This window comes from Nerophis lumbriciformis, linkage group LG09 (assembly GCF_033978685.3).
Source record: "Nerophis lumbriciformis linkage group LG09, RoL_Nlum_v2.1, whole genome shotgun sequence".
Taxonomy (NCBI): Eukaryota; Metazoa; Chordata; class Actinopteri; order Syngnathiformes; family Syngnathidae; genus Nerophis; species Nerophis lumbriciformis.
Window position 1 is genome coordinate 38,594,920 of NC_084556.2, and position 12,120 is coordinate 38,607,039.

The following is a 12,120-nucleotide window of genomic DNA, read 5'->3' on the forward strand; positions in this document are numbered from 1 at the left end:
CGCGGTGCATTAATTTAAAAAACGCCTCACATTTGCTTTTTGTTTTCTTCACTGATTTCTGCTCACTGCAGACTTTATGAGAGCAAACAAACACAATAAAACATCACTTACTGTACAATGTCTGCTGTCATTAGGATACCGACTGCTAGGATGTTCATATATTACAATTTAAGCGAAGAATGACTCGTAATCGAAAGGCTTTGAGGGCAAAACCCAAACAGTAGTAGTTTTGTTATTGTGCATTAGCCACTTTATTCAGTAAAAAAAAATTTACGTAGCATTTAGTACCACAAACGTCTGATTTACAACAATACTCGCAAATTTTAAACAGAAAAGCTTTATAAAAATAGGTTTGGAATTTAATTTATATACTTGCTATAAAACATTATTAGTTCTATAATGTGTTGTCAAAGTATTGGATCGGGACTCAAAATGTGATCGGATCTGAGGCCCAAAAAAGCGAATCAGGATTCGAGGCCAAAAATGTTGATCGGTGCATCCCTTGTTGAAACTGTTATTTCAAATGTCTGTCCCACTAAAAGGAAAGGCAAATGTCGGTGACTTCTTAAAATACATTTTCTTACCTGTTGGCATCTGTTTATGTGTATTTGGGATCCCTTTAAGTCCCGAAAATGTGAAATCAAACCATGCATGGTGGAAATATTTATAAAACAATCTCTCCTTCTACCAAACTTGCTCCAAACAAACTGTTTGAATTTGAGACTGGAGTGACATATCTTACCTTACGTTAGCAGATATCTCCACTTATAGTGGAGGTTTACCAGAAGAGCCATTTTTTACAGTTGTAGCCTAAAGTTGTAGTTAATAAGTTCCTTATTTTTCTGTATTCTTTTGTTGTGAGGCAGACTGGCTCGTACATGGACATGCAGCCTAATTTTTTGCCATTTCTAATAGAAAGTAGCATATAGTTCTAACTTATATCTGCCAGGAGACTCAGTCGAAAGGGCTTGGCCTGGAGGAGGGCTTCGACACGTAAATAAAACCGCCCATAAAACAGTGCATTCTGAAGGCTTAATAAAGGTTTGTACAACTAAATCTGTGCACAATTCTGATTATGTAGACCAGTGTTTTTCAACCTTTTTTGAGCCAAGGCACATTTTCTTCATTGAAAAAATGTGGAGGCACACCACCAGCAGAAAACATTAAAAAATGAAACTCAGCAGCTGATATTGACAATAAAAAGTTGTTCTCGCAAGTGTTGGATAAGAATTCAAACCATAACCAACCATGCATCACTATAGCTCTTGTCTCAAAGTACTGTCACATCACGCCGTGACTTATTTTGAGTTTTTTGGTGTCTTCCTGTGTGTAGTGTTTTAGTTCTTGTCTTGCGCTCCTATTTTGGTGGCTTTTCCTGTTTTGTTGGTATTTTCATGTCGAAGTTTTATGTCTTCCTTGAGCGCTATTCCCCACACCTGTTTTGTTTTAGCAATAAAGGCTATTTAAGTTGTTGCTATCCTTCTTTGCGGGGACATTGTTGATTGTCATGTACAGATGTACTTTGTGGACGCTGTCTGCTCCACACGCAGTAAGTCTTTGCTGTCGTCCAGCATTCTTTTTTTGTTTACTTTACAACCAGTCCAGTTTCAGTTTCGTTTTGCATAGCCTTCCCTAAGCTTCAATGCCTTTTCTTAGCGGCACTTGCCTTTTGTTTATTTTTGGTTTAAGCATTAGATACCTTTTTACCTGCATGCTGTTGTCTGCATATTGTGATCATGACAACAAACCATGTTCCTGACATCTACAAAGCAATTAGCTACCTGCTGCCACCTATTGATATGGAAGAGTATAACATGGGTACTCTGCCTAGCTTTGCAAAAAATATATATAACCCAAATAGGCGAAATTACATATTCTCCCACGGCACACCAGACTGTATCTCACACAGTGGTTGAAAAACACTGATGTAGACCACAAGGAAGTCCTATAAATGCAGAAAAAAATCATATGACCCCTTTAAAATGTAGCCCTGTTATGGTAAAGGACACTGATTCTCGGAGGGGCTTGAAGGAAGCATTTCCGTGATCACCTGAACACAACACAATGTTGTCCAAAAGCCACACTGCAGCAGCACTTATTAAATAAAGCAGCTCTCCTTAGAGACAAGCTCGTAGCCTTGAAACGCATTCACTCTCCTCGCCCACAAACCAGGTTAAGATGATTTTAGTGCAAGTTACTAATTCACACAATAATAACAATGTCTGCTATGTATCAACAATGGTGGCCACTCTTGATTGGGCCTGCTTTGAGCTCGACAAAGAATCAAACAGGACAATTCTACTTCCTACGGCAGAAAAACACGACGCGCACCGACCAATCAGGCGGGAGGATTGTTTCAGAACGAGTTTATCGACGCAAATGCCGCAGCGTCCAACGTGATTGGAGCGCTGCTGTTGCTGCCATTCAAAGTTTCCATGTCGACGCCTGTAGCAGCAGCCATTTTGCAACGTTCACGCGTGGACCAGAAGACTGAAACAAATCCATGACGGTCAGCAAACAGACTTGAGACGGCATCAGATTTTCAGTGTTCTTTCCCTATTTGTGTTTGCCGCCAGTAAAATAAAACTGAGCCTTCACCCCCAAGAATAACAATTCAATTCCCAGCATGCTCTTAAAATGCGTTCCTGCATGCAACACCATCGCCTTTCAGCCTTCAACTCCACATTGGTCATTCTCACTATATCCAAAGCACATTTGGTTTTATTTGAAAGTCCCACTGCACCCCTACCCCAAAACCCCCCATTGGCCCCCATCCTCACACACCCTTCATGGATTCGCCGTTAAAAAAAAACCAACAACAACAACAACAAAAAAGCATAATACTATCAATCCTTGACGGGACTCACTTTTGTCCACGATTCAGTTTCACCTTTTAGGGGAGATATGGGTCTGTAGTGTTTTTTTTCTCAATCCAAAATGTCTGTGCTTCTAACATGGCGGGTGCAATGCAAGAGGGGGGGAAAAAAACCTAGCCAACCCATAATCCTTTTTCTAGAAGATGTCCAAACAAACAAAAAAAGGCATGAAATATAAGTCAAATTAGTTGGGATTTCTGTCGTTAGCAATGAAATGGCAGATTAAAAGAACGGATGCTCGGGTAAACTGATGCTAACAATAATAATTGCTGTATTTTGCATTAAAAAAAAAATAAGCAGAGTGAGGCCCAGTTGATTGCATTTCCTTTAAGGCCTGGAATTTACTAAAATGTCATTGCAGGGGATTTTGAGGGGAGGGGGGCTGGGTGATCAATATAAACACATTCAAATGTAGCTCATGTGTTGCAATTCATGCTGCACCTAATAAAAGCTTCTTTTCTTTTTTTTTTTACTTGATACCTATTTTTATTTTATACCTGGATCTGATGATAATGGTGTAAACACCTGAAGGTTAATGTAGAATGACCCCTTTTTAATGACAGTGAACAGTAAATAATTGCATTAAAAAGAATGGAAGAAATGTCAATTCCTTACCATTCAAGATGCACTGGGAAAAGATAAGAGCCAATATCCACATGCCCCGCTCCTTTCTATATCCACGCTTAGGCTCGTTTTTTTCCTGCTTTTCTCCACCCTGTCTTCTTCCAATCGCGTGTATTTCTTCAACAAGTCATTTGCGAGCCGACACGAAGAACGTGCGCGCGTCTCTCTCCTAAATCCCCGCAGGAGAAGATGAAGAAGAGGAGGAGGTTCGGCTCTTCTTCTGCTTCTTCCCGCAGCTTTGCGTGTGTGTGTGTGTGTGTGTGTGTGTTGTGCTGCGGCGGGCAAAGGCGAGTGTGTGTGTGTGTAAGTGTGTATACGTGTGTGTGTGTATGTGCGTTGTTTGTTTGTTTGTTTTATCTGTAGAAGATCCACAAGTATCGCCGTTCGAACATGGACCCGCGCGCGCGTCCGCCCGTGTCGGACCTCTGCCCGGCCTTGAACATGAGGCAGCCCCGGTCCAGGTGAGAAGGTTCCGCTGGCGCATAAAAAGGTGAGGAAAGTGGCTGAGGTGGGGAGGGGGGTAAAAAAGGCTTCCAAAAAAAATGTTTAAAAAAATAAAGAGGAGCAAAGGAGCGAAATGTGCGTAAAAGTGCGGGTGATTGTTAGCAGAGCTGGGAAGTCATCCTGGCTGGTGCACCTCTCTCCGTCCGGCGAGCAACAAGCACACGCATCTCCCCCCCTCACACACACACACACTGCGCACTAAGACCTGCTCCTCCTCACGCAAGTGCGGGATGAAGCGGCGCCTTCCTCTCTGCGGCGTCTTCCTCCCATCGCCTTAAAGGTGCACGAAGGGGCGGGGAGGTGTGGGTGGAGAAGACCCTTTTTTTTTTTTAGGTTTTTTTTTTTTTTTTTTTTGATCATCAACGGTGTCCTGCGTAAATGCGCGCGCTGGACATTAGTACACGTGTGCTGCTAGCAGGGTGGGTGGGGTTAAGAGGAGGAGACAAGCTTCACCTGCCGGTTACATGAGCGAAAATGATGAATTGCCTTAAATCAGTGGTTCTTAACCTTGTTGGAGGTACCGAACCCCACCAGTTTCATATGCGCATTCACCGAACCCTTCTTTAGTGAAAAAAAAAAAATCATTAAAAAAAAGTCATATGTTTTTTTTTACTGGTGCACAAAATGAACCGTGCATGCACATCACCTTCTTCAAAGAACAAAACCAACACAGTGCATGAACTCACAACAAATTACACACCTTACACACATTACCATGAATTGATTGACGTGGACCACGTTAAAAAACGTATTCGGGTGTTACCATTTAGTGGTCAATTGACGCGGAATATGTACTGTACTGTGTAAAATGTACTGTTTCATATAATGTATTCTAAAGATGTCCGATAAATGCGTTAAAATGTAATATCGGAAATTATCGGTATCGTTTTTTTATTATCAGTATCGGGTTGTTTTTTTGTTTAGTTTTTTTAATAAAATTAAATCAACATAAAAAACACAAGATACACTTACAATTAGTGCACCAAACCAAAAAACCTCACTCCCCCATTTACACTCATTCACAGAAAAGGGTTGTTTCTTTCTGTTATTAATATTCTGGTTCCTACATTATATATCAATATATATCAATACAGTCTGCAAGGGATACAGTCCGTAAGCACACATGATTGTGCGTGCTGCTGGTCCACTAATAGTACTAACCTTTAACAGTTAATTTTACTCATTTTGATTAATTACTAGTTTCTATGTAACTGTTTTTATATTGTTTTACTTTCTTTTTTATTCAAGAAAATGTTTTTAATTTATTTATCTTATTTTATTTTATTATTATTTTTTAAAAGTACCTTATCTTCACCATACCTGGTTGTCCAAATTAGGCATAATAATGTGTTAATTCCACGACTGTATATATCGGTTGATACCGGTATCGGTTGGTATTGGTATCGGTAATTAAAGAGTTGGACAATATCGGAATATCGGATATCGGCAAAAAGCCATTATCGGACATCCCTAATGTATTTTCTTCCTTTGCAATCTACTAGTAAAAGTTTCAATCGATCAATCAAACAACCTGCAAATCAGATGTAAAATTAGAGGGAACATTGTTTGGGGGTATCCATAATACGCCGATAGGGAGAAGTTTTTATTTACACGATAAATCAGATGTGTCTTTAGCCATTTTGTACATTAAAAATGCTAAAAGCAAACCGATGAAGTGAATTATATTTATATAGCGCTTTTCTCGAGTGACTCAAAGCGCTTTACATAGTGAAAACGCAATATCTAAGTTACATTTAATCCAGTGTGGGTGGCACTCATATTTGCCAACCTTGAGACCTCCGATTTCGGGAGGTGTGGTCGGGGGTGGGGCGGGGGCGTGGTTGGGGATGTGGTTAAGAGGGGAGGAGTATATTTACAGCTAAAATTCATCAAGTCAAGTATTTCATATATATATATATATATATATATATATATATATATATATCTACATCCTGAAAATATGCAAACAAAACTGTTTAGATAATTGATACTTCAAACTTGCATAAATAAATCTTAAGGAATATAACATAACTTGGCTTCTGAGAGCTTCAAAATGTAATGAATAAAATGCTAAAGTTGTTGATAAACAAGCAATTATTTTAATAATTAAGTATGGTCATTTTAAATGAATTATTATGATCATTTAAAATTATTTATTTCAAATATGTTTATTTTAATGTATAATTCTATGGCTGGATGTAATAAGAAGTCAGAAAATATACAAATAAGAATACAATTAATTTTGATGTTTTTAGCAAAATATAGTAAAAATGTATTTAGTTGTTTTTTTTTCAAATTAATAAATATATTTATTTTTAGGTAAGATAAACATAATAATACTTTAACAAACAGTTCAGGGTGTCCCAAGTTACCGGAGTGTGTTAGGTAAGGAGGAGGACTTTTGTCCCTCCAGAGTTGCCGTAGGGCTGTGACGTAGGGTGTGTGTGGTTGTGGAAGAAGGTGTGTGAAGTTTACATTAAAGAAGCGGAGGCTACCGAACCTGCTCTAATGTCTCCCGTTTATTATTTTCTTATATAAGTACACTGTAGGCGAACCCAGGACACTCGGCTACAATACAATTCATCTCTAGTCTGGATGATTTAGTTCTTGTCACCCTGTTGTCCTCCCGTTTCTTCCCCGAGGATGGCTCCATGAGCTGGGAAAATGCCTGCAGATGCCCTACGTCAACAACACGGTCGGCGGCCCGTCGGTGTGCATCGCCGCCCTCTACTTCACCCTCAGCAGCCTGACCAGCGTCGGCTTTGGCAACGTGCGCGCCAACACGGACGCCGAGAAGATCTTCTCCATCTGCACCATGCTCATCGGCGGTATGCCGGACGCCTCGTATGGAATAACGTGATTAGGCAGGCACGCTGTTTATATCGTAGGAAAGCGGACGTGAAAAAAGGCTGTCCTCACTCAGGTGGCCTCCAGCTCCGGCTGAAAATCGGGAGATATTCGGTAGAATATTTGTCCCGGGAGGTTTTCGGGAGAGGCGTTGAATTTCGGGAGTCTCCCGGAAAATTCGGGAGGGTTGGCAAGTATGGTGGCACTGGGCGCAGGTGGGTAAAGTGTCTTAACCCAAGGACACAACAGCAGTGACTAGGATGGCAGCAACCCTCAAGTTGCTGGCACGGCCACTCTACCATCCGAGCTATACAGAATCAGAATCAGAAATACTTTATAAATCCACGAGGGGAAATACAAATTTTCAGCACAATCCCATTCAAGATCAGACAAACATTACAGGGAGACAGAACATGATCACTGAGGGGTCTGCCGACTTCCGGCGCGGCGCACCTTACAAAAAATGTGAGATACAGGTAAACAATGGCGGGGTTTAGGGGTGAGCAGATTCTGAGCAGGAAATTCTTCAATAAATAAAAATAATTAAAAAAAAAAAATGTATGAAATCCATAGGAGTCCCACGTGTTGGTGGCTTAGTCTGTGTTTTTTTTTTTTTGAGTATGACTGTAAAATAATCCACTATGTGGCCAAACAAAGTTGCAAGTGATAGTACTTTAAAAAAAGGTGAGAGACAGGAAATTATGACGGTGGCGTCTCTCCTCTCCCTTCCCCCTCTCCTCTCATCCCCGTCTTCGCCAACAAGAGTCTTTAATAAAAGGTAAAGTGATGTTAAATGTTCATTTATCCACTTATTTTGTTCATATTGTTTTCTTCATGTAAACATATCATTATTCTCTCTTGCGTTTATATTTTTGGGTGTAATCAAAATGATTGAATTTACATGATTTCCAATGAAAACCAAGGTACAGTTTTTTTAAGATTGAAAATAGGAATTTTTATTATTAAAGTGGCTTTTTCCACGTGCTCTCCTAAACTATTGTTCGGTCTAAGCCTGGGCCCCTGGAAAGGGGGTCCAGACTGAGGGCAAGGGAAAAAACAACTCATAGCCATAGCACACATCAAACATCAAAGAACACAAATGACATTAAAGACATTAAAAGAGCAGAGCTGATGCACCCAGACACTTCTACATACAGCTATGAATAAAAAGTAAAATATACATATACACTGTGATGGCCTCTGCGGTGTTGGGGTGGAGGGAGCATGGCCAGAGACAGGAGCATACCCAACAAAGCAACCAAGCAACCACTCTCGGCCGCCCACTAACTCGGCCAGTGTCCAGTCCGCATGGATGAGCGAGGATGCGTCTAAAGAGACCGATGTACCGCCCCGATGTACGTCAATATATGTATCCAAGCTAGCTGAACAAGACATCCGTGTTAGTTTCGTGTTATAGGTGACTAAGAAAATGAGTGTAATTTAATAATTAGGGCTGTCAAAAATAACAACTTAACTTGTGTGATTAATCACAAAAAATATTGAATTAATCACATATATTCGCCGATGAATCACACAACTTATTTGGCTCTTTCAACCTCAATGGATTGTAACAATAAAAATGCATTTGTGACCAAGTATCAAAGGTCTCTTTTAATTTATTTGAAATTGTTAAGTTAATTGAAATCATGCAAGCGAGTTTATGCTACTACAAATATTTGTGATTAATCCCATTTCAAAAGTGTGATTAATCAGATTTTTTTTAAATGTATCGTTTGACAGTATTACGAATATTGGGGCGCTATAGCTCGGTTGCAGGTTCGATCCCCGCTTCCGCCATCCTCGTCACTGCCGTTGGGTTCTTGGGCAAGACACTTTACCCACCTGCTCCCAGTGCCACCCACACTGGTTTAAAAATGTAATTTAGATTTTGGGTTTCACTATGTAAAGCGCTTTGAGTCACTTGAGAAAAGTGCTGTATAAATATAATTCTCAGTAGAAGCATTTAAGTCCCATCTTAAAACTCATTTGTATACTCTAGCCTTTAAATAGACCCCCTTTTAGACCAGTTGATCTGCCGTTTCTCTTCTTTTCTGCTCTGCCCCCCTCTCCCTCGTGGGGCACAGGTTCGGTGGCCACGGATGAAGTTCTGGCTGTCCAAAGTCGGGACCCGGGGTGGACCGCTCGCATGTGCATCAGTTAGGGACATCTCTGCGCTGCTGACCCGTCTCCGCTCGGGATGGTCTCCTGCTGAACCCACTATGGACTGGACTCTCACTATTATGTTAGATCCACTATGGACTGGACTCTCACAATATTATGCTAGATCCACTCGACGTCCATTGCACCGGTTGCCCTAGGGGGAGGTCCCCACATCTGCGGTCCTCTCCAAGGTTTCTCATTGTCATCCCATTGGGTTGAGTTTTCCTTGCCCTGTCGTGGGATCTGAACCGAGGATGTCGTTGTGGCTTGTGCAGCCCTTTGAGACACTTGTGATTTAGGGCTATATAAATAAACATTGAAGTTGAAATAATTCACTAATAACCAATCAATAATCAATAATGAATTCATTTAAGTGTTACTATCTGCTGAAAGGGCCAATAAAAAACGAGCGGCGGGCCAAAATTGGCCCCCGGGCCGCACTTTGGACACCCCTGCCTTAAATGGAAGAGATCAAATCTACTGACTTTTAAGGGGATTTCTGAAGGATTCACGCAGGGCCGCCCCTGGCTAAATTGGGGTCCTGAGAAGAATTTTATTTAGAGGCCCCCTAAGACCCCCCAATTATGAAAATATTTTTTTGTTATGATCCGTTGCCCGGATCATAGTTTATTTAGGTTTTGATTCACTTGTGGTTTGAGTTATGTTCTGTTTCAGTTAGTGTTGTCCCGATACCAATATTTTGGTACCGGTACCAAAAGTATTACGATACTTTTCGGTACTTTTTGGTACTTTTCTAAATAAAGGGAACCACAAAAAAATTGCATTATTGGCTTTATGTAACTGTTGCTGAGAGCGTTTGCATGCTTTAAATATGTTTCATAAATAAATATTAATGAATAAGTTCATGATGCAGAGTTATAAAATATTATTACAAAATGTGTGATTGTAAAATCTCCTGGGGAATGTAAATGCCATCCATTTTCTACCGCTTGTCCCTTTTGGGGTCGCAGGGGGTGCTGGAGCCTATCTCAGCTCCTTTCGGGCGGAAGGCGGGGTACACCCTGGACAAGTCGCCACCTCATCACAGGGCCAACACAGATAGACAGACAACATTCAAACTCACATTCACACACTAGGGCCAATTTAGTGTTGCCAATCAACCTATCCCCAGGTGCATGTTTTTGGCGGTGGGAGGAACATGCATACCCTCCTGACAAACTACCAGCCAGGACTTGAACCCAAGACATTTGATTACAAGCCCAGAATTAACACAGGCCATGTAAGCGTGGGCCAGTTATGATAAACTATTCGATTCATTACGTTTCCTGGAGTGACGATTAGATTCAGAATCAAATTCAATATGTTTCTTGTAATATATTATTTAGTATAATAATGATGATAAAAATATTTTCAAAACATGATGTTGCTGGTTACAAAATATGGCTTTAAAAAAAACGTATTTTCAGAAATATATTCTTTGACTCTTAAAAGAAAGAATAACAATAATTTAGTTATGTAATCGATTTTTGAAAATTATGAATTGCTTTAAAATCTGAATAAAAAAGAATCACGATTTGGATGAGAATTGGGTTTTTTTCAGCACCCCTAGTCGTGAAAATTCAAAAATAAGGTTGCTTGAATCAAATGAAGAATGTCTAAGACAGTGGTTCTTAACCTGGGTTCGATCGAACCCTAGGGGTTCGGTGAGTCGACCTCAGGGGTTCGGCGGAGCCTCCGCCGCAGCGGTCAAGACACACCAGACTCATGAATTGATTAACGTGGACCCCGACTTAATTAAACAAGTTGAAAAAGTTATTCGGGTGTTACCATTTAGTGGTCAATTGTACGGAATGTGTACTGTACTGTGCAATCTACTAATAAGTTTCATTCAACCAATCAATCAATCATGTAAATAAAAACGTCTCCCTATCGGCGTATCTGTACTGTAAAGCTAACATTTGTATGACAATAAAAAGGATGTCTAAGTCTAAGTATTATGGATACCCCCAAACAATGTTCCCTCTAATTTTCCATCTGATTTGCAAGTGTGTAATTTGTTGTGAGTTCATGCACTGTGTTGGTTTTGTTCTTTGAACAAGGTGATGTTGATGCACGGTTCATTTTGTGCACTAGTAAAAAAAACATGTAACTTTGTCTTGAATTTGAAAAAATAAAAAATAAAACATTTTATTTTTCACTAAAAAAGGGTTCGGTGAATGTGCATGAATTGGGGGTTAAATCACCAAAATGATTCCCGGGCGCGGCCACCGCTGCTGCCCACTGCTCCCCTCACCTCCCAGGGGGTGATCAAGGGTGATGGGTCAAATGCAGAGAATAATCTCGCCACACCAAGTGTGTGTGTGACAATCATTGGTACTTTAACTTTAACTTTAACTTTATATGAAACTGGTGGGGATCGGTACCTCCAACAAGGTTAAGAACCACTGGTCTGAGACTACCTACACCCCCTATCAAAAATGCAAAATGGTTTGGTCCACCTGGATAGAAGCCAACTGACACAAAGCTTAATGCAGACCTAATAAGGGAACTTAGGAGAAATTTATGTACACAATTTACTTTTGTATCTCATTGACCTTTACTGTGGTGTGTTCAAGAACACTTGATTAATGATTGATGCCTGCTCAGTGGCCTTGTGGTTAGAGTGTCCGCTCTGAGATCGGTAGGTCGTGAGTTCAAACTCCGACCGAGTCATACCAAACAATATAAAAATGGGACCCATTACCTCCCTGCTTGGCACTCAGCATCAAAAGTTGAAATTGGGGGTTAAATCACCAAAATGATTCCCGAGCGCGGCCACCGCTGCTGCTCACTGCTCCCCTCACCTCCCAGGGGGGTAGAAAGAACAAGGGAATGGGTCAAATGCAGAGGGTAATTCACCACACCGTGTGTGTGTGTGACTATCAGTGGTACTTTAACTTTAACTTAAAGGAATGATGTGCAACAATTAAGCTATCAAATGAAGAACGGTGAAGACTCACTTCACCCCCCAATCACAAACGCTAAATGCTTTGTTCAAACCTGGATAGGAGCGAACTAGCATCAAAAACTTCACTCAACACGGACGTCATAACGTCATCAAAGCTCACTTTTAAGCATTCACACACAGCACCAACATTTTCGAACAAGC

At 40.6% G+C, this 12,120-nt stretch overlaps 1 protein-coding gene across 5 annotated transcripts in view; it reads right to left on the reverse strand.

The window, feature by feature from the left end:
* The window catches only part of dscama (Down syndrome cell adhesion molecule a), a 286,288-nt gene extending 281,923 nt beyond the window's left edge, over positions 1–4,365 (reverse strand). For 3 of the 5 annotated variants that reach the window (XM_061963207.2, XM_061963206.2, XM_061963205.2), the window contains exon 1: positions 3,492–4,361. In XM_061963207.2, coding sequence (XP_061819191.1) covers positions 3,492–3,534 — 43 coding nt within the window. In that variant the 5' untranslated portion in view covers positions 3,535–4,361. Of the gene's footprint in view, positions 1–3,491 lie in introns of all 5 variants that reach the window. The other 2 variants (XM_061963204.2, XM_061963208.2) reach the window with 2 other exon arrangements.
* Positions 4,366–12,120: the final 7,755 nt, after the last annotated feature.